The sequence below is a fragment of the Ahaetulla prasina genome, chromosome 11 (genome assembly GCF_028640845.1).
Source record: "Ahaetulla prasina isolate Xishuangbanna chromosome 11, ASM2864084v1, whole genome shotgun sequence".
NCBI classification, from domain to species: domain Eukaryota; kingdom Metazoa; phylum Chordata; class Lepidosauria; order Squamata; family Colubridae; genus Ahaetulla; species Ahaetulla prasina.
In genome coordinates, this window is record NC_080549.1 from 15,691,676 (window position 1) to 15,713,870 (window position 22,195).

The following is a 22,195-nucleotide window of genomic DNA, read 5'->3' on the forward strand; positions in this document are numbered from 1 at the left end:
CTTGGGCCGGGCTCGAACCTGCAGTAATTGCAGGCTGCTGTGTTCTTAATAACAGGCTTAATAACAGGCTTTACCAGCCTGCGATATTCACCGGCCCTTTGATTTGGTATTGTTCTTGTAGGGCTCCAGTTTGGTTTTCAACTCATTGCAGATGTTACTACAGGTAGTTCCTGACTTACGACCACAACTGAGCCTAAAATGTCTTGTTGAGCAAGACAGTTGTTAGGTGAATTTTGTCCCATTTTACGACCATTCTTGCCACACTTGTTAAGCGAATCACTGCAGTTGTTCAGTTACCAACACAGTTTTTAGTGAATCCGGTGTCCCCATTGACTTTGCTTGGCAGAAGGCCGCAAAAGAGGGTCACATGACCCCAGGTCAATGCAACCGTCATAAATACGAGCCAGTTGCCAAGCATCTGAATTTTGATCATGTGACTATGGGAATGCTGCAACCGTCACAAGTGTGCAAAACGGTCATAAGTCACTTTTTTCAGTGCTGTTGTAACTTCGAACAGTCACTTAAGGAATTGTTGTAAGTCGACGACTACCTGTATAACTTCACTTAAAAGATGTAAATTATTATTTATTAAATTATTAATATTTATTATTCACCAGAATGGTGCTGTGGCCTAAACGTTGTGAGTTCGATTCAAGGTAGTGGCAGATATTTCTCTCTCTGGGCACAATGCGAATAGATCTGCTGAAAAAAACTCCGCATTGGCGACAGGAAGGGCATCCGGCCAGTAAACACTCAGCTCCATTCACTTGCTCAGACTCCACTCCGCAAGGGATTTATGGGCAGGGGTGGGTTCTACTTACCTTTACTACCAGTTTGCAACGGGGCTGCGTGCACGCGCTTGCTTCGCTCGTGCGCACACGCATTTCTGCACATGTGCAGAAGCTCCCTGATGACATCTGGGTCAGTGGGTGGAGCCTCCCGCCACTTTTACTACCGGTTCTTGTAAACCATTTGAACCGGGGGCAACCCACCAGGGCCGGGATAGCTCAGGCAATAGAGAAGCCTGTTATTAGAACACAAAGCCTGCAATTACTGCAGGTTCGAGCCCGGCCCAAGGTTGACTCAGCCTTCCACTCTTTATAAGGTAGGTAAAATGAGGACCCAGATTGTTGGGGGGGCAATAAGTTGACTTTGTAAAAAAATATACAAATAGAATGAGACTATTGCCTTATACATTGTAAGCCGCCCTGAGTCTTCGGAGAAGGGCGGGGTATAAATGTAAAAAAAAAAATTAAAAAAAAATTATGAGGTCATTAAAATAAGATGATGATTTATTATTCGCCACCCCGAGTTACCTTGTAGAAGAGGTGGGGTGACATTAAAATGTAATAAATAGTAAAGGTGTAAATATGAGGCTCAATTACGCTTACGCTCCTAATCAAAACTTTGTCGCTGAATACACTGCTATGCCTATAAGAAATTATATCCTACTTTTAAATGGCAAACATGGTGACTAAATGGAGAAAGGAAGAGGGATTTTTGTTTGTTGGAATTGGTTTGTATAATTCTCTTTATTCATAGAGGCATGTGAAAGTTTCTTTTCTGGGACATTTTTCTCCATAACTGTAGGTAATAGCAGAAATCCTTACAATAAGGAAATTGCTGACCCTTTTTCTTCTTCTTCTTCTTTTCTTTATTCCTTCTCCCACTGTTGCCACAGGAGAAATTACTATGGAGGAAATTGGACAAGTTTTAGCTTCTCAGGATTATTGTCCTGGATAAAAGAAAACCAAGTAAGGAGCAGCTTTATTGTTTTATCTCAAATTCTACCTTATTTCCCTGAAAATAAGATCCAACCGGACAATAAGTCCTAACATGATTTTTCAGGATGCTCGTAATATAAGCCCTACTCCCAAAATAAGCCCCAGTTAAGATTGTCAGCCAGGTGGATGCATTGAGTACCGTATTTCTCCCCAAATAAGACCTAACCAGAAAATAAGCCCTATTGCATCTTTTGGAGCAAAAATTAATAGAAGACCCGTTCTTATTTTGGGGGAAACATGGTATTTTTTTTCTTGAAACATTAGTTTTAATTTAAATGTAAGTCTTCCGGGCCTGTTTTCCTTTTTTTTAGGAGCCAGAGTTGAAAATTCTGACATAGGTGGGGAGAAAAGGAGATGTGCTCTGTTCCCACCTCCTAATTTTAAATAATTTTAATATATTTCTGCTTAGATTAAATTCCACCAAGAAGGAACCAGTTGATCGATTCACCCAGTGAAAACAACATGTAAGGATAGATTTGGCAACCTCAGGTCTTTCTGCCTATCTCAAGAACCCTTCCAACATCACACTGCAAACCAGTGGAACAAGTGTTGTGCTATTTTCGTTAGATTTTTTAATATATTTTTTTTTGCAAAGTAGAAAGAAATTTTTTTTTGAATGAAAGCGAAACTATCCTGTTCCAGGATAATGTTGGAGGATTCAATCTCGGTGGGTCACCAGAGTGCTAGAAAGATCAGTTGAAGATCAGTTCCTACACGAGTCCAAAAGCTCAGGAGACAAAACCTCTGGACCCTTGGATCCTGCAGAAAAAAAAATTCTTAAGCCTACTGTTATTTGGGGTTTTTTTTAATTCCAAAAATGAAGAAAGTGACTGAAAATTCCAATAATACTATCGTGTCCTACATAGCCTTTAACCTTCTTCTTTTTTTAAATGGTTCTTTAATCCATATAATAATTGTCTTCCTATGTTGTAGGAATCATGAGCCAATCAGAATTAGCTATAGGTAGATTTGCTGTCTGCATTCTGTTATGCTGTACTTTGCAGAAGTTTAAAAAGGTTCAACTTGTTTTCAAAAACCATCTTGCAACTTGATAAGCCTTTAACACAGGGGTGAAATGCTCCTGGTTCAGACCGGATTGCGTGATCTGGTAGCGATGGCAGCGGGTAGTTCGGAGAACCGGTAGCAAAAATCCCTGCCCCCCCCATTCCCAGCTGAGCCACGCGATCATCAGAGATTTTTTTTTTTTTTTACTTTTAAAAGCATTTTTCCTTTCGCCGAAAAATGCTTTTAAAAGTAAAAAAAAGCCTCTGATAATTGCGCAGCTCAGCTGGGATCATCAGAGCCTTTTAAAAGCATTTTTTCTACAACCCCTTCTGCCCAAAAAGAGGTTGTACAACCTTTTAGAAGAGGTTGTAAAAAAACCCTTTTAAACGACTCTGACGATCCCAGCTGAGTTGCCTGATTGTCAGAGGCTTTTTTTTCTTTTAAAGGCAAAAAAAAAAAAAAGCGCCCCCCCTTTCTAATATAAACTTTTTTTTCTTTGTTCCTGCTATTACAAGGAACCGGCTGATCCATGTGAGGAAAGTACAGCTTGGCAAGAACTAATTCTTGAAAATGAGGAAGCGCTTCCTCTTAACAAGGAAGATCAAACCATCCAGAATGTAGAATATTTCTGCTATGTTAGGTGAGTACAAGATGATGTGCATTTAATTTAATAGAATGTGTTTGCATATTCTACTAAGTCCTGTTTTTTTAAACTATGAATTATTCAATTAGCCACAATTTAGTGTGTGGTGGATCCCAGATTGATATAATGCAGTGTGTAACTTCAATTATTGGTGGTTATTTTGAAGGGGATAATGAAATGTAGTGAGGGATGTAGTGGCTCAGTGGCTAAGACGCTGAGCTTGTCACTCAAAAGGTCGGCAGTTCAGTGGTTCAAATCCCTAGTGCTGCAGTGTAATGGGGTGAGCTCCCGTTACTTGTTCCAGCTTCTGCCAACCTAGCAGTTCGAAAGCAGGTAAAAAATGCAAGTAGAAAAATAGGGACCACCTTTGGTGGGAAGGTAACAGCGTTCCGTGCGCCTTTGGCATTTAGTTATGTTGGCCACATGACCACGGAGACGTCTTCAGACAGCGCTGGCTCTTCGGCTTTGAAACGGAGATGAGCACCACCCCCTAGAGTCGGGAACGACTAGCACATATGTGCGAGGGGAACCTTTACCTTTACCTTTAATGAAAAGTAAAATTCTTAAGATATTTGGAGCTGCTCGCCAATTCAAGCATTATGAAACCCTAAGTGACTTCAGGAATCTAATCCATCCTTCTCTATATCAGAAATGGTGTAGGGTCTCCTGCTCGGGCGGAGGGTTGGACTAGATGACCTACAAGGTCCCTTCCAACTCTGTTAATCTGTTAATACTAAACTTGAAAAACGTGATGGAAAAAAGATTTGTCTACTTACTGAGACCGTCCCAGACCTACCAAAGCCGCAGTTTCACTCTCATTATAAGATGTCATGAGTCTGGCTTGAGTGTGGCTTGTGGAAATAGACAGATACATTTTGGGTAGCAGTTTGACTTTTCCTTGATTTGGGCGGCAATTGGGAAAAAAGAAATTGTCCTTAAAAGACGGAGAAAAGCAGCCATATTATCCATGAACATTTTATCTGTATATAACCCGCTAAAGTCTGTAGCGATCACCAAAGCTCTTGGTAGCCAATCCCCTGGTGCATCTCACTTATTTATAGTTTATTCAGTGTGTACCCTGCTTTTTGTTTTTTGTATAAACAATTTATAGTGAGTGTAATAAATATTTCCTTTTGTCAATCCCATTTTGCCTACAAATTGGTTTCATCAGGTGACCGGAATTAGGAAGATTGATAGATACGTCATCGTATGATTGATGAAGTATTATGAGTAAAGACGAAGAATGCGCGTTGCTTTCTTCACAGCGTATAACATTAATTAACTTTTATTGTTTTCTGTCTCTTTTGTCCTCTCCTATTAAACCGCTCCAAACATTTGCAATTCTTTCCTATAAGGGAGTGAATTGCTCCTAATCCTTGACTATTTTAGGGGGATGGTGTTGGTTTACATCGTTCCTCCTTCTAGAGCCGGGGTGTCAAACTCAAGGCCGGCGGGTCGAATCTGGCCCATTGTTGTATCTTGCCCGCTCTCACCGCAGCCGGGGTCTTCTTATCTGCTTCCGAATGCTGAGGAATGTCCTAGTATACCTCCCGGCCCCAGCCCTGGCTCCATGCCCAGACAGGCTGCGGAGGAGGGAGCACCTCCCGGCCCCAGCCCTGGCTCCATGCCCAGGCAAACGGAGCAACTAGACCCCTCCCCCTCCCCCACAGCATGTGAGCCTGAGGGAGGTCAATTACCAACAGCTGCCGACTGGAGTGACCCTCGCTTCAGAAGAATTGATAGGCGGCGGCGTCAGAAGGAAGGGAGGGGCAGGCCTGGATAAGTGCTGAGTCATGGAGCCACACCCCATGGCCTATATAAAGGATCTGCTTTCTGGCAGTCTCTGAGTCAGGCAAAGTCGAACATATCTTGCTGAAGTCACTTTCTGGTCTCCTGCCTGCCTTGAGGACTTTGCTAGGACTTTGGCAGAGCTGCAGAGGCATGCCTGATTCGGATTTCCCTGACCCGGCCGTCAGCGGAGGAGTGGGACACGACACCCATGGTGTGCTTAGATCTGGCCCATGGGGCGGCCTTGGAAACAATGAAAGACTAGCCCGGGGTGCCTCTGCCAGTGAAAACGGAGTTTTCAGCCTCCGTTTTCAGCCACGACAGCCTCCTGCAGCCCTTTGCCAGCAAAACTGAAGCTTGGGGACCTCCGTTTTTGCTGACAGAGGGCTGCCGGAGGCCGTCTTGGCTGAAAACAGAACCTGGGTAGACCGTGCGTGGCTTCCCCAAGTTCCGTTTTTTGCTGGCCGAGGGTTGCAAGAGGCCATCGCGGCTGAAAACGGAGCCTCGACGAGTGACGTCGAGCTGGCTATGCCCATCTCTGGTCACATCCCAGGGTTCTCGAGGTCAAACACAACCCTGATGCAGCCCTCAATTAAATCGAGTTTGACAACCCTGTTCTAGACTGTTCTTGTAGCTCTGGATTGGTTATTGCATCTGCATCAGCTCTTTGCTTTTGAATATATATATATATATATATATATATATATATATATATATATATATATATATATATATATATATATATATATTTGAATGGCGCCCATGTAAAAAAAGAAAAGCTGTTTCAAACCAAACCAAAACCCAAATCCCTGCATTTAGTTTATGCTCGAGGAACAATTGATTCGACACCATTCTGTTGCTTTATGTGCTTCAGATCCTTTTTTTTCTTCCTCCCCACTTTGCTTCTTAACTTGCCTGAACTCCTATGAAGTTGCCATTAAACATTTATTTTTGAAAGGATAAAACAGCTGGGTAGCAGCGGTAATAGAATGCACAAAGCTGAACTGCCGGCCACCAAACAAAATGCATCCATCAAAGGAAGAAAATACCATCTCTGCAACAAGTGGGCTAGAGAAAAAGAATTTTAAAAAAGGGAAAACCGACTGAAAAATAAATAGTGAACACCTGGGCTGCATAAATTAACCAGCTGGTTGGCAGTTTTTCTTTTGACCTATCGGAAGGGTGACTGTGGCAAAGCATTAATAAGACACATTGGCTTTGAGAGATTTCCTTTGTTGGGACCATTAATTAATGAACGACACTAGATAATGTTCAGAATTTACACCACAATTGGTGCTGCAGATGTATCCCTTTTTGTGAGATAGCAGGACTGAAAAAGGAGCGAGGGGATGGGAGATTTTCCTTCCCCTCCCCCATCACCACCAGACCTGTACAAAGATTTAAATGTGAACATCCCCCACCCCACCCGCTTCTGTTTTTATTTGCCGCATCTATTCTGTTTGAAAATTATGTCCTTGGGTGAAAAAATATCCGGGGGATGGTGATTATCAATTTCAGATTCGTACTCCAGAGTTGCTTTTTAATTCATTGTTGTTCCAGGAAGATTAGATAGAAGTTTCTGCTTAGTTGGGAGGCCGGCAGGGAGCGATTTTCAGTTCTTTGCAGACAAAATAGATTGGATTTTCCCCAATTGGGAGTCCAGCAACCACTCAGCAACAGGTAGTCCTTAACTTATGATCGGCCTCGAGCCTAAAATTTATGTCGCTAAGTGAGACCTTTCTTCAGTGGATTTTGCCCAGGGGTGAAATGCTCCCGGTACAGACTGGATCGCCCGATCTGGTAGTGATGGAGGCAGGTGGTTCGGAGAACCGGTAGCAAAAATCCCCCTCCCACCCCCCATGCCCAGCTGAGCCATGAGATCATCAGAGGTTGTTTTTTTTACTTTTAAAAGCATTTTTTCTTCAGCCAAAAAAATGCTTTTAAAAGTAAAAAAAAAAGCCTCTGATGATCGCGCAGCTCAGCTGGGATCGTCAGAGGCGTTTAAAAGCATTTTTTCTTCAGCCAAAAAAATGCTTTTAAAAGTAAAAAAAAAAGCCTCTGATGATCGCGCAGCTCAGCTGGGATCGTCAGAGGCGTTTAAAAGCATTTTTTCTATAACCTCTTTGGCCGAAGAGGTTATAGTAAAAATGCTTTTAAAAAGGCTCCTCTGCTGATCTCAGCTGAGTTGCTTGATCGTCAGAGGCTTTTTTTTTGTTTAAAGGCAAATAAAAAATGCTTTTAAAAGAAAAGAAAATCCTCTGACGATCAGGCAACTCAGTTGGGATCGTCAGAGGAGCCTTTTAAAAGCATTTTTTTACAATCTCTTCGGCTGAAGAAGTTGTAGAAAAAATGCTTTCATAAGTTAAAAAAAAAAGTTGGCCGCATCCACCCAGTCACGTTCCCCCCCCCAAGCCACGCCCACAGAACCAGTAGTAACAAATTTTACATTTCACCACTGATTTTGCCTCATTTTTACGACCTTTCTGGCCAGCGTTGTTAATTGTATTTTTCAGACTATAAGATGCACCAACATTTCCACCCTCTTTTCGGGGGGAAAAAGTGTGTCTTATACTCCAAAAAGTACGGTAAGTGGATCACTGCAGTTGTTAAGTTAATAGCACGGTTGTTAAATGAAATCTGGCTTCCCCCTTGTCTTTGCCCGTCAGAAGGTCGTAAAAGGGGGATCACATGACCCTGGGACACTACAACCGTCATAAATAGGAGCCAGCGCCTGAATTTTGATCACGTGACCAGAGAGATGCTACAACAGTCATAATTGTGAAAAATGGTCATAGGTTACTTTTTTCAGTGAAGTTGTAACTTTGAACGGTCACTAAATGAATTGTTGTAAGTCAAGGACTACCTGTTCCATGCCTACACACACACACACACAAACACACATTCAAATTTGGGAGGTGGGAGAAGAATGACAATCCTGGCCTATTTCAGGTATAAAATGCCTCTATCTACTTGGCATCATTCTTTACCTACCGTACCTTTTGCCATAGTTTAGGATGTCATTTCTGAAATAGCATCCAGGTTCAGATTATTGTGGACGCGGTGGCTCAGGGACTAGGACGTTGAGCTTGTCGATCGAAAGGTCGGCAGCTCAGCGGTTCGAATCCCTAGTGCTGCCGCCTAACGGGGTGAGCTCCCGTTACTTGTCCCAGCTTCTGCCAACCTAGCAGTTTCGAAAGCACGTAAAAAATGCAAGTAGAAAAAATAGGGACCACCTTTGGTGGGAAGGTAACAGCGTTCCGTGCGCCTTTGGCGTTGAGTCATGCCGTCCACGTGACCACGGAGACGTCTTCGGACAGCGCTGGCTCTTTGGCTTTGAAACGGAGATGAGCACCGCCCCCTAGAGTCGGCAACGACTAGCACGTATGTGCGAGGGGAACTTTTACCTTTACTTTACCTCGGATTATTATAACTGCAGTGCAAGTGGATCAAAGCAGAGAGGCGTAGCTCTTGTTGTCCCAAAGGTGCTTTTTCCAAAAAGCAACTGACCTTCCTTGTTTTTGTTTTTGTTTTTACCCCTGGAAAACATTTTGCTTCTCATGCAAGGAGCTTCTTCAGTTCTGAAGAAGTTCGCTTCCAGGGTGAGAAGTTCTCTTCTTGGATGAGAAGCGAAACGTTTTCAAGGGGGAAACACTCCCCCCCCCCAAGAAAGTCTAATTCAGAGACTTGGAAAACTTGGAACAAGTTCAGAGAAGAGCAACTAAGATGATCAAAGGCCTGGAGACTAAACCATATAAAGAATAGCTGCAGGATTTGGGTCTGGCTAATCTAAGGAAAGGAATTAGGGGCGACATGATAGCGGCATTCCAGTATTTGAGGGGCTTCCACAAAGAAGAGGGGATCAAATTAGTCTCCAAAGCACTGGAGGGCAGGACAAGAAACAGTGGTTGGAAACTAATCAAAGAGAGAAGCAACCTGGAATTAAGGAGAAACTTCCTAACAGAGAGGACAATGAACCAGTGGAATAGCTTGCCTCCAGAAATCGTGGGCGCTCAATCACTGGAGGTTTTTAAAAGACTAGACAGCCACTTACTTGAAATAGCATTGGTATTCCTGCTTGAGCAGTGGGCTGGACTAGAAGACCTTCAAGGTCCCTTCCAGCTCTACTTCTATTTCTCTATTTCCCTTTCTATTATTTCTATTCCATTCCATTATTGTTCTGTTCTGTTCTGTTTACTCTACTCTACTCTACTCTACTCTACTCTACTCTACTCTACTCTACTCTACTCTACTCTATTCTATTCTATTCTATTTTCTTTTTTTGAAAAAAGCATCTTTTGGGACAACTGTGACCTGAATGAATCTCCATAGACATCATAGTTCTTGTTGCCTTGGCTAAGTTGGGGAAGCCTTTTAACTGCAAATCAGGGTTGATGGGGAACTGATTTTTCTTTCTCTCTTTGTGGAAAAACAACAACAACAACCCAGCCAGGACTCAGCCGAAGATGTTGAAGAAGCTGGTGCACTATCAAGACCATCTGCCTCAGCCACTTCTGCCTTTAATAAGGATTCAGAGGAGACCTCTGCCTCGGTCACCGAGGTGGAGAATGGATGCTTGTCTTCAGACGGTGGGGCCAAAAGCAAAGAGCTCTGCCCTCAAAGCGATGCAGGAAGTGACCCACAAGGTACCAGTAATGAAGAGGACACAGGAGGGACTTCTGTGGAAGGGAAATCCTCTGAGAGCACCGTGCCCGATTCAACCGCATTGGAAGCAGGAGACCATAAATCTGAGCCAGTCCCTGAAGCTGCAGCTGAACCAAGGAAAATCACCTATCCCCAAATTGTAAAAGAAGGCAGGCGGTTTAATATTGATTTAATTTCTAAGGTAAGGGACTGAACTATATTTTTCTGGGTTGTTTTTTTTTAAAGTCACCTCTGCTTATTAATAATGCAGATAGTTCGCGACTTACGAACTAAAACAGCCCCAAATTTCTGTTGCTAAGCCAGACATTTTTTTAAAAAGTTTTTTTAAAATTTTATTTTTATAATGACTATCATTAAGTGTTGTATCATTAAGTGTTAAATTTGTACCCTATGACTGATTAAGTGTTGTAAGTGTTGTACCTTGATGAAGGTATCTTTTCTTTTATGTACACTGAGAGCTTATGCACCAAGACAAATTCCTTGTGCGTCCAATCACACTTGGCCAATAAAAATTCTATTCTATTCTATTCTATTCTATTCTATTCTATTCTATATAAACAATCCATTTTCCATTAACAAGTGTGTTGTCTGGGTACAAATATTTTGTGCCAGCATTAAAATATACAACCTTATTCATTGTTTAATCTCATCTTGGCTTAATTTCCAATACCTTAAGTATCTACCATTCTAACAATCCCACTGTGATTTATTTAACTCTATTAATTATACTAACCATTAATACATTTTCTATACTTTAAGTAACTTATTTTACTATTAATTCTTAAGTTTATTCTCTAACCACTGGTAAAAAGATTCCCAAATTGTATAATAATCAGTTTGTTCTTTCTCTTCGATAACCAGTGTCAATCTGTCCATTTCTGCACATTCTAGTATTTTCCTAATCACATTCTCACCTGTAGGGATCTCTTCACTTTTCCAATTTTGTGCAAATACAATCCTAGCTGTTGACATTTCTTAAGGGAGTTTTGCCCCGTTTTACGACCTTGTCCCAGTTACTTTGTGAATTGCTGGAGTTGTTAAGTTATTAAGTGAATCTGGTCTCCCCGTTGACTTTCCTCGACAGAAGGTCTCAAAAGAAGGGATCAACACGACTGCTGCCAAGCATCTGAATTTTGATTGTGTGATCATGGGGATCTGCAACGGTCATAAGTGCAAAAAACACTCTTTTCAATGCTGTTGTAACTTGGAATGCTCACTAAACTGAGCAGTTGTAACTCAAGGACTAGCTGTACACATGGAAAATCATTAAAGGCTAAGAATGTAATAGCAATATTAGGATTCCTCTGTCAGGGAGCATAAGTAACTTTAGGAAAGAACATTTGACAATTGTAAAGAAGGGTTCACTTACGCACAGACAGGTTTCTCAGAGAAGGCGAAGCTAACATTGTATTTTGATCACGACTTCCAGGAGACAAAAAATGGTTTCCGAGCGGCAGCTGGTCTATCCCACACATCCCATATCGCAGAGTATAGTACACCCCCTCCATTAGTTTTGGAAAGTCCCATGAAGTTTGAAGTCTCCTTAGACTTCAAACTTCATGGGACTTTCCAAAACTAATGGAGGGGGTGTACTATAAAATCACCTCCCATTTAAGGAATTTAACCATTCCTTACCGAGCATACAAGCTCTGCTCATAAATGGTGCAATTCCATGCAACCCTAAAGTTTATTTACTTATGTATTAGAATTTCGCCTAGAGCAGGGGTCTGCAAACTTGGCTCTTTTAAGACTTGTGGGCTTCAACTCCCAGAGCAAAGCTGGCTGAGGAACTCTGGGAATTGAAGTCCACAAGTCTTAAAAGAGCCAAGTTTGCAGACCCCTGCTCTAGAAGCAACTCTGGGTGGCTTTCAAACCAGTAGTGAAATCTGAACTGGTTTGCCACCGGTTCGCTAACCGCACATGCGCGCTGCATGCCAAATGGGCCCGTATTCAGGCTTTTAAGACGCTCCAAAATTTTCACCCACTTTTAAGTGGGGCGGATGCGTCTTATACTCCGAAAAATGCGACAAATCATAATTTTTAAAGAGTACCTGTCATCTCTGTCCCGCAGCGTCTTCTCCTCTGACCTGCTGTTGATTCGCCGACCGTCCCAGTCACTTCAATGGGACGGCTGGTGGTGCGGCAGTGACACAACCAGGTGAGGGACGTGACAGGCAGCAGGTGAGTGGATGCCCGCTAACAGGCGCTGCCATGATGGATCTGAAGTGACAGGTGCTCTTTCAACGTAGGGACTCATTCTGGCTGGTAGTTGGAATCTTTAATATTATCATTTGCAAACAAAACGAAGGTTTCCTGTTTAGCATGCAGAGCTTGGACACATTGAATGAGTTTACCCAAAATGTAAATATTGCAGAGTCTACAGCCTCGTGCTACATAACTAAGCTCCATTTCATGCTGAATAAATTAAATTATTAATGTATCTTAAATAGAAAACTATCTTTAGATAGATTTTTTTTAACTCCAAAGCAGGGGTGAAATGTAAAATTTGTTACTACCGGTTCTGTGGGCGTGGCTTGGTGGGGTGGTGGTGGTAATGTGACTGGGTGGGTATGGCCAACTTTTTTTTTTAAAACTTTTAAAAGCATTTTTTCTTCGGCCGAAGAAGTTGTAAAAAAAATGCTTTTAAAAGCCTGTGATGATCAGGCAACTCAGCTGGGATCGCCAGAGGAAAAAAAGCTTTTCAAGGGTTCTGATGATCCCAGCTGGGGTGCCTGATCTCCAGAACCTTTTAAAAGCATTTTTTTACAACCTCTTCAGAGGTGGTAGAAAAAATGCTTTTAAAAGGTTCTGGCGATCAGGCAACTCAGCTGGGATCGCCAGAGGAGCCTTTTAAAAGCTTTTTTTTTACAACCTCTTCTACCGAAGAGGTGGTAGAAAAAATGCTTTTAAAGGGTTCTGAGGATCCCAGCTGAGCCGCATGATCATCAGAGGCTTTTTTTTTACCTTGAAAAGCATTTTTTTGGCCGAAGGAAAAAATGCTTTTAAAAGTTTAAAAAAAAAACCCTCTGATGAACAAAAAAAAAACCCTCTGATGAGCTCAGCTGGGGGTGGGGGTGGGAGGGAGGGGCAGGGATTTTTGCTACCGGTTCTCCGAACCACCCGCCACCATCGCTACCGGAATGGGCGATCCAGTCCGTACCGGGAGCATTTCACCCCTGCTCCAAAGGCATTATATTAAAATAAATTTGAAAAAAATGAAAAAAAAATTCAATTTAAATTAAAAAAATCTTTTTTTAAAAAAAAAAAGTCATTGATTTTTATCCACCCTGGTCTAGAATCTAGCCCTGATTTAACCTCTCATCAAAGCAAACTTTGCTCAGAGCTCTCCGTAGTTCTGGTTTGGTTTGGTTTGGTCTTTTTTGCCATCCATGATCTTCTGCCCAAGATCCCTGGACACAAGGCACAGAGCTTGGATTTGGAAAGCGAATTCATCTGGCCTTGCAAAGTCATCTTCTGATTCTGGCTACTTTTGAGAACGATGGCCTGTTGTAACTAACGTTCTCCAGTGGAGCATTGCCTTTTCAAAGTGAGGTCATCCATCTTGGGCAGCCGGGGTTTTTAACGTTCATGTCCTTCCAAGAATGTATAATAAATTGGGAGCTTATACCAAGTGAGCGAAGGTATTTAGAAGATTGAGTTTTATGGTTTCAACCTGTAACCCTTGCAAGCTTGCTGGGATATTGAAGAAATAAAGACAGCCGTTAAGCTCGGGAGCCCAAACACAAAAAAACCTCCGTGGAAGATAAAGTAGAAAGGATATGTAGAATATTAGAAAGAAGATTAAAACCCCTGGAAGTCTTGTCAAATATATTCTTCCAGAATATATAGCTAGATGGTTGTTTTTTTTTAATGATTTGAAGGTTTGAGCGTCGTGAATACCTCCAGTAAGAATCTTTTTAATTTTCTTCCAGATACTTTCTGATTTGAATAGTATCAAATACAGACAATTCTTGACTTAACAAATGGTTTATTTGGTCACCGTTCGAAGTTACGTCACTGAAAAAAACCGACTTATGACCATTTTTTGCACTTAACGACCATTGCAGCATCCCCATGGTCACATGATCAAAATTCAGACGCTTGGCAATGGTCTCACATTTACGATGGTTCCTGGGGTAATGTGATCCCCCCTTTTGGCAACCTTCTAAGTCAGGGGTCTGCAAACTTGGCTCTTTTAAGACTTGTGGACTTAAACTCCCAGAGCTTTGCTGGCTGAGGAACTCTGGGATTTGAAGTCCACAAGGCTTAAAAGAGCCAAGTTTGCAGACCCCTGTTCTAAGAAACGAAATCCACGGGGAAGGCAAATTCACTTAACAGCCACATTACTTGCTTAACAACTGCAGTGGTTCCCTTAACCACTGGGGCAAGAAAAGCCGTAAAATGGGGCAAAACTCACTTAATAACTGTCTTGCTCGGCAGCAGAAATTTTGGACTCAATTGTGGTCATAAGTCGAGGACCACCTGTAGTTTCTTTTACAATAGTGGCCAAAATTGTGGAAACCTTTTGAGAAAAGTGTATTTTTAAGGTTTGATAGCTAATAACATCACTTTTTCGGGGGGAGTTTCAAGATATTCCTATTCCACTGCTGGAGTGGCCTGGAAATAGCCCAGACCTTAACCCAGTTGAAAATCTATGGAGCTGACTAAAGTAGCGACCCATCAATAAAACCCAGTTAATAGAAGCCATCCTTCAATCTTGGTTTCACATTATAACAGCTGCAGAACTAAAAGACTTGGTTCACTCCATGGGAAGACGTTGTAAGGCTGTAATTCATGCTAAAGGTGACCCAACTAGGTATTAACTGACTTGGAGATAATTTTTGTATATCTTGTTTTTTCTGTGGTGATAAATTTTGTCTATCTCGTTTTTTTCTACGTTTCACTTTTCTTCTTTTTTACTGTAACTACCATGCTAATAGCAAATCCTTCATAAAAGTTATTGCACTACATTCTTGATTAAATTATTTTTCCATTGATATATAATTATATGATATTACTCAAAAAAAAAAAAAAAGTGGTGTTATTAGCTAGTTTTAGAAAATGCACTTTTCCCAAAATGTTTCCACAATTTTGGCCACTACTGTAATTCTAAGAGTGTCTTTCCAGGTCTTTTCCTAATGGATAATATAATTTTGCAGAAAGATATTACTTCGGTAGTGTCCTGTCAGCCTTTGAGGTTATTTCCTCCAGCTGCATAAGGGCTGATTTGCTGCTGCTTTTTCAAAATGTCATTATTTATTTTTAAGACTGTTTGCGGACTTTTTTTTCCCCCTCCTTCCAGTTTCTTGGCTAGAAGAGCCACTTTTCATTTACCAAAATGCCTAGCATTCTTGGCAGTGGGTTCCTTTGTAAGCAAGAACAGCAAGGAAGAAAAAATGTATTTAAAATAGCAATTGTGTTTTCTCCGAAGAATTTGTATACTACTTCTTCTTCTCTCTCCTGCAGCTCCTCTATTCCCGAGGCTTGTTGATTGACCTCCTCATTAAGTCAAACGTCAGCCGATATGCCGAGTTCAAAAACGTTACCCGTATTCTTGTCTTGAGAGATGGCAGAGTGGAACAGGTACGCTAATCGGCCAAATTACAAAATTGAACTCACAGCTCTTTGGAAAATGTTCCTTTTCACTGAGCCGTGGTGGTGCTGTGGTTTACAGTAGAAGATTGCAGGCTGACTCTGCCCACTGCCAAGAGTTCGATCCTGACCGGCTCAGCCTTCCGTCCTTCTGAGGTTGGTAAAATGAGGACCCAGATTGTTGGGGGCAACATGCTGACTCTGTAAACCGCTTAGAGAGGGCTGTAAAAGCACTGTGAAGTCTATGTGTTCTTGCCCTTCCTTCCTTCCTTTCTTATTTCTAAACTACCCAACTCCCTCAAAGAGAGCTTCTGGGCTGCATACAATATAATCCAACTGATAAATAAAGCAACATATAAAAATTAATGTTAAAAGTAAAAATTAAATTAGGATTTTTAAAAAAATTATAGAATCATGACAATTAAAAACCAAATGGGGAAAAAATCTTAAAATGGCCTGTCAGGGTTCTAAGTAACACCCCCAAAGAAAGAAGACTCTGAAGGATGAAGTTCCTCAAAGTTCCGTTTTATTAGAGATGTCATATTGGCACATCTGGGAAAACCCGAATCTGAAAGCTTCCAGGTTTTCCCCGCCCAAAGGAAAGTCCAAGTCCCTGCCCAGCACCCACATGTCCATCACATGGTCCAATCCAAGCATCTTCCCAACTGGAGATGCCTCCCAGTTCCAGCCTTTCAGGTGCAGGGCAAGATGTCCTTGATTCTCTGAGAAAGGAATGTTGTTATGACTACATATCACCCTGGCTCCATACAATCCCCCCTCCCAGTTTCCCACTGTAGTAAATGTGGCACGCCTGAAGGCCCAATGCTAAAGATGGCTTCCAGGTCTGACATGGCCACTTAAATTTGGGATAGGTGGGACTCTCAACGTGTTGTGGTCCGCCAGCAGCCTGTGGAGCTGTGGGCCAGTCTTGGAGGCTGGGGAAGGCCCGGATGAGGGCTTTGGGTTGGAGGCAGAGGAGGGGCCAGGGCCATCTGGGAGTGATGTGTGGACACCGGAGCCTCCAGAGGCTGACAGTAGTGAGGCAGAGGAACAGGAGAAGCCTGTTCCTAATGCACACATGAGAAGAGCTGCCAGAAGGCAAGAGCAGCTCAAGCAGAGAGGACGAGATGATTGGCCCCTCCCATAAGGCTTAAAAGACCAGCAACGGTGTTTGGGCTTTGCCGGAAAACAACATTGATAGCTTCGTCATCTTGCATTTATTTTTATCGATGTCTTCTGAACGTTTGCCAAGAAAGGCCTTTGGCAGTTTGCCTAATTGGACCAAGGTTGGTGAGGAATTGTGTTGGGCAGAATTTGCTTTGATTTAGTTTGGACGACGCTGAGAAGGAGTTTATTCTCAGCTGTTCTAATAAAGTCTGTTTGTTTTTAAACTGACTGAGTTTCCTACTACCTACTTGGGCCTGGGTCACAGCACAAGGGAGTAGTCAGCCCCTCGGTTGTGAGTTCCTCTTTGCAAGGATACTGTCATTTCTATCTCATAGAATAGAATAGAATAGAATAGAATAGAATAGAATAGAATAGAATAGAATAGAATAGAATAGAATAGAATAGAATAGAATTTTTATTGGCCAAGTGTGATTGGACACACAAGGAATTTGTCTTGGTGCATATGCTCTCAGTGTACATAAAAGAAAAGATACCTTCATCAAGGTACAACATTTACAACACAATTGATGGTCAATATATCAATATAAATCATAAGGATTGCCAGCAACAAGTTATAGTCATACAGTCATAAGTGGAAAGAGATTGGTGATGGGAACTATGAGAAGATTAATAGTAGTGCAGATTCAGTAAATAGTTTGACAGTGTTGATGGAATTATTTGTTTAGCAGAGTGATGGCCTTCGGGAAAAAACTGTTCTTGTGTCTAGTTGTTCTGGTGTGCAGTGCTCTATAGCGTCGTTTTGAGGGTAGGAGTTGAAACAGTTTATGTCCAGGATGTGAGGGGTCTGTAAATATTTTCATGGCCCTCTTCTTGATTCGTGCAGTATACAGGTCCTCAATGGAAGGCAGGTTGGTAGCAATTATTTTTTCTGCAGTTCTAATTATCCTCTGAAGTCTGTGTTTTTCTTGTTGGGTTGCAGAACCGAACCAGACAGTTATAGAGGTGCAAATGACAGACTCAATAATTCCTCTGTAGAACTGAATCAGCAGCTCCTTGGGCAGTTTGAGCTTACTGAGTTGGCGCAGAAAGAACATTCTTTGTTGTCCTTTTTTAATGATGTTTTTGATGTTAGCTGTCCATTTTAGATCTTGCTCGTGCCAAATGGAAAAGGGAGGATGACCCAAAAGTCTCGTTTCAGGTTCCATGTTCCAGAGCGGACATCTTCAATAACAAACAGCTGACAATGGTGGAAAAAAGAATGCTGATGAGATTTCTGACCTTTTGCCTGGATTTTGAACAACGCCCCGATGAATATCAAGGTGAGTCTCTTTCCCCGAATGGTGAAATCCTCCGTCTCCTTATTTTTCAATGAATGGAACCTCTCTGAAAACCTTGTGATCCTAATTTACCGTGGGAGCATGTCAGGAAGCGCCAGGTGGCTGGAGTTCCCAAGCACCTTACATTGTTTGGTTGCTGTGGTGGAGATGTTCTGACCATTCCCGAGGGTGGCCGAGACCAATTGACAACTCTGTGCTCAGTCTGGATGTTGGCGTTCGTGATGCCCTAGTTGGCCAACCCTAGATCTGGAAGGGATGATCTTGGGACCTTGGCGTAAGACAACACAGAATGGTTGCTAAGCGATCAGTCGTACGTAAAGGACTGCTTGTAACTGAGCACCTTGTGTTTTCTTGACATGTAGAAAGATGGTCATGCTGAAATTACTTCTCTCCTCCCCTCCCCTCCCCTCCCCCTTTCGTCCTTTCCCTTCCCTTCCATTCCCTCTCCTTCCCTTTTCTCTTCTCTTCTTTTCTCTTCTCTTCTCTTCTCTTCCCTTCCCTTCCCCTCTCCTCTCCCTCCCTCCCTCCCTCCCTCCTCTCCTCTCTTCTCTTCTCTTCTCTTCTCTTCTCTTCCTTCCTTCCTTCCTTCCTTCCTCTTCCTTCCTTTCCCTCTTCCCTTCCTTTCCCCTTCCCTTCCCTCTTCCCTTCCCTTCCTTTCCCTTCCCTTCCCTTCCCCCTTCCCTTCCCTTCCTCTCCTCTTTTCCCTTCTCCCGAGACAGCTCAGAAGGATCGCAGGTTTGCCGACTATTTAAAAACCCAGAAGTTAACTCCCAACCTGCAGCATTTCATTCTGCATTCCATCGCGATGGTCTCGGAGGCCGACTGCTGCACCATTGACGGACTGAAGGCCACTCAAAAATTTCTGCAGTGCCTGGGGCGCTACGGCAACACCCCCTTCTTATTTCCTTTGTACGGCCAAGGAGAAATCCCTCAGTGTTTTTGTCGGTAAGTATATTTCCTCTCTCTCTCTTTTTTTTAAGGCACTCTAGTTCTTTTTTTAATAAAACGTCTATTGTTTTCCTTTTGACATCTTATAAGAGTTTGAGTTGGAAAATGTGCATCTGCTGTTTAAGCAAATAGGGCATGCAGGCCTTGTGTTGCTTTGCACTTAGATGGACAGAAGTCGAGAAAGGGACTCTTCATTGGCGAAGACTTGATACTTTAGAACAGGGTTGCCCTACCTTGGCAACTTTAAAATGTGTGGATTTCAACTCCCAGAATCCCTCAGCCATATAAACCTGGTTGCTGTGGTTTTATTTATCATATTGTGGTTAAAGCAAACCTTGGCTTGGCATTTATCCTCAGGGCTGAAATGCTCCCGGTTCGGACCGGATCGGCTGATCTGGTAGCGATGGCGGCAGGTGATTCGGAGAACCGGTAGCAAAAATCTCTGCCGCCTACCCAGTGCCCGGCTGCCCACTTCTCTGCTTGCCACTTCTTTTAAAAAATGCTTTTAAAAGGTAAAAAAAAAAAGGCTCTGACGATCACAGCTGAGCCGCGCGATCATCAGAGACTTTTTTTTTACTTTTAAAAATGGTGACTTATGACCATTTTTCACACTTACGACCTCTCCAGCATCCCCGTGGTCATGTGATCAAAATTCAGACGCTTGGCCACTGACTCATATTTATGACGGTTGCAGCATCCCGCGGTCGTGCGATCCCCTTTTGCGACCAGCGAAGTCCATGGGGTTGTTAAGTTCACTTAACAACCATGTTACTGAGCTGAGATGGCGCAGTGGTTAGAGTGCAGCACTACAGGCTACTTCAGCTGACTGCTAGCTGCAGTTCAACAGATCGAATCTCATCAACTCAAAGTTGACTCAGCCTTCCATCCTTCCAAGGAGGGTAAAATGAGGACCCAGAGTGTTGGGGGCAATAGGCTGGCCTCTGTAAATCACTTAGGGCTGTAAATCGCTATGAAGTGGTATATAAGTCTAAGTGCTGTTGCTATTATGAGCCCTGGTGGCACAGTGGTTAGAATGCAGTATTGCAGGCTAATTCTGTCCACTGCCAGCAGTTCGATCCTGACCAGCTCAAGGTTGACTCATCCTTCCATCCTTCCAAGGTCGGTAAAATGAAGACCTAGATGTTTGAGGGCAATATGCTGATTTTGTAAACTGCTTAGAGAGGGCTGTGAAGCACTAGGAAGCGGTATATAAGTCTTAAGTGCTATTGCTATTGCTAATACTAACTTAACATCTGCAGTGATTCACTTAACAACTGTTTCGCTAAGCAACAGGAATTTTGGGCTCAATTGTGTTCATACGTCGAGGACTGCGTACGGGGGTTGGGGGTTGGGCTAGGTGACCTACAAGGTCCCTACCAACTCTGTTAATCTGTATCTGACTACCTGTACCCTGGTATGTGTTTCCCAGTTCTGCCTGGCCTGTAAGATTTCCAGGAAGAGTGTTCAACCGGTCTACCAAGTGGCAACAATCATTCTGCCTATACATCATAGCCCACAATTTTTTATCGCCGGGTTATCAGAATAAGGTGTCACTTGCCCTGTGATTTCTAACCGCCTCTTCATATTCTGTTTTAATGTAACCCTCTTAAGCGTTCCTTGCGCTCAGTTATCCTATGTCTTCTCATCAAGGCTACCGTTATAAACGGCATGCATGCATATTTATGTGAATGATCCAAAGACATTTGTAAGTCATCTCCTTGCATTCCGAATGAGCTGGGCATCAACTCTGCAACGTTCTCGAGAACTGTGGTGGTCCCTGAAGTGTATGTAAAATCAGGAGTTATTCTGAAACAGTTGTGAGCCAACCCGACTTCCTCCTCCTCTTCCTCCCCCTCGTCCTCCTCCTCTTATTATTATTATTTGCTTTATTCATTAAACATGAAACTTAGTCAACTGAACATTCAAAAATGCATCACAAATACTGGTGCTAATGGTTGATATGGGTTGCTGCCAGCATCCTAGGTATCAACCAAGTACCTTCTTAAGACGTAGGATGTTCCAAGTAGCGCAGTTTTTTGCACTTCTGCTGGTGTTATTGCAGGAAGCTGTAATTTGTTGACGTATCTTATAAAATTCTTGGACACGATACTAAGTGCCCTGATGACAATGGGTATCACTGTTACATGTTTCACCCATAGCCGTGTAGTTTCAATGGCCAAGTCGCGCTATTTCATGATTTTTTTCCAGTTCTTTTTCTTTGACTCTGGCATCTCCTGGTACTGCGATGTCAATAAATTATACATTTCGGTTTTCGACAACTGTGATATCTGGCGTGTTGTGTTCCAAGTGACGATCCGTCTGTATTTGAAACTCCCACAAGAACTTCACCTTCTCATTTTCTATAACTTTTTCCACTTTATGTTCCCATGAATTTTTGGATACAGGCAAGTCATATTTTTTGCATAATGACCAATGGAGGATGATGATGGTGATGATTATGATGATGATTATTCTGTAACTTCCATCAACAAAGGTGCCCATTTTTAAATGCAGGGCTCATCAAAATTATATTTACGTACTGCAATCATTTGTTTCTTCACCTGAGCTGTTTAATGCTGGTTGTAGATTGGAGAAGGTTTCGAAGTATTTCTAGGAGGACTACCAGATTCTGTAACAGCTTTGTTCCTTACACGACAAACCCTCTGAAGTTAACTTAAAGATTCCTTTATTAGGAGCGCCAGCAGCCCATGCAAAAAGTTTCTCTTTCAATGCAAGCCAACAAGTTTGTCTGTCTGGAAGATGAATAGTTGTCAATTCATGTGTGGCCCCCTGTCTTTTATCCCCAGAGCTAGGGTGGGGCTTCGCTAATAGCAATGACTTTTCCGTCCCAAGGACCGGCCAATAGATTTCCACTGCTCTCCTCTCCTCTGCCTTCTGCACAGTCGCGCGTCAGGCACTGGGCCCAGCTCCTGCTCCTCTTCCTCATTAGCCACTTCCAGACCTGGGGGTTGTTGACTCTCCATCTGAGGGCTGACGGACAGCCCAGGCTCCACCTCTGACTCACTCTGTCTGTCAACTCCATTCCCTCTTCCCCCTCGGAGCTCTCAGGTTGCCTTGATGCTGACCCTGACTCCCATGCCTCCTTCTCCTCTGATTTGGGTGCTGGAGGGTCCGGCGGTTGACAGGCCACAACACTAGGCCATCAGTCTGGCCAACTTGCAAGATTTTTCTCACCATGTACATGTATACACCCGAATTAGACTGTGTTGTTCCTCTGTCATATAGTATATGTGGTTATATGCATACTTATTTATTTATTTAGTCATGTTTACGTAGTGTATATTGGA

At 42.7% G+C, this 22,195-nt stretch overlaps 1 protein-coding gene across 4 annotated transcripts in view; it reads left to right on the forward strand.

Moving 5' to 3' along the window:
- The window catches only part of CHM (CHM Rab escort protein), a 97,759-nt gene that overhangs the window by 21,489 nt on the left and 54,075 nt on the right, over window positions 1-22,195 (forward strand). For 3 of the 4 annotated variants that reach the window (XM_058197043.1, XM_058197040.1, XM_058197041.1), the window contains exons 3-8: window positions 1,682-1,754; window positions 3,305-3,429; window positions 9,667-10,063; window positions 15,349-15,465; window positions 17,801-17,921; window positions 18,659-18,884. In XM_058197043.1, coding sequence (XP_058053026.1) covers window positions 1,682-1,754; window positions 3,305-3,429; window positions 9,667-10,063; window positions 15,349-15,465; window positions 17,801-17,921; window positions 18,659-18,884 — 1,059 coding nt within the window. The remainder of the gene's footprint in view (window positions 1-1,681; window positions 1,755-3,304; window positions 3,430-9,666; window positions 10,064-15,348; window positions 15,466-17,800; window positions 17,922-18,658; window positions 18,885-22,195) is intronic. The other variant, XM_058197044.1, reaches the window with a different exon arrangement.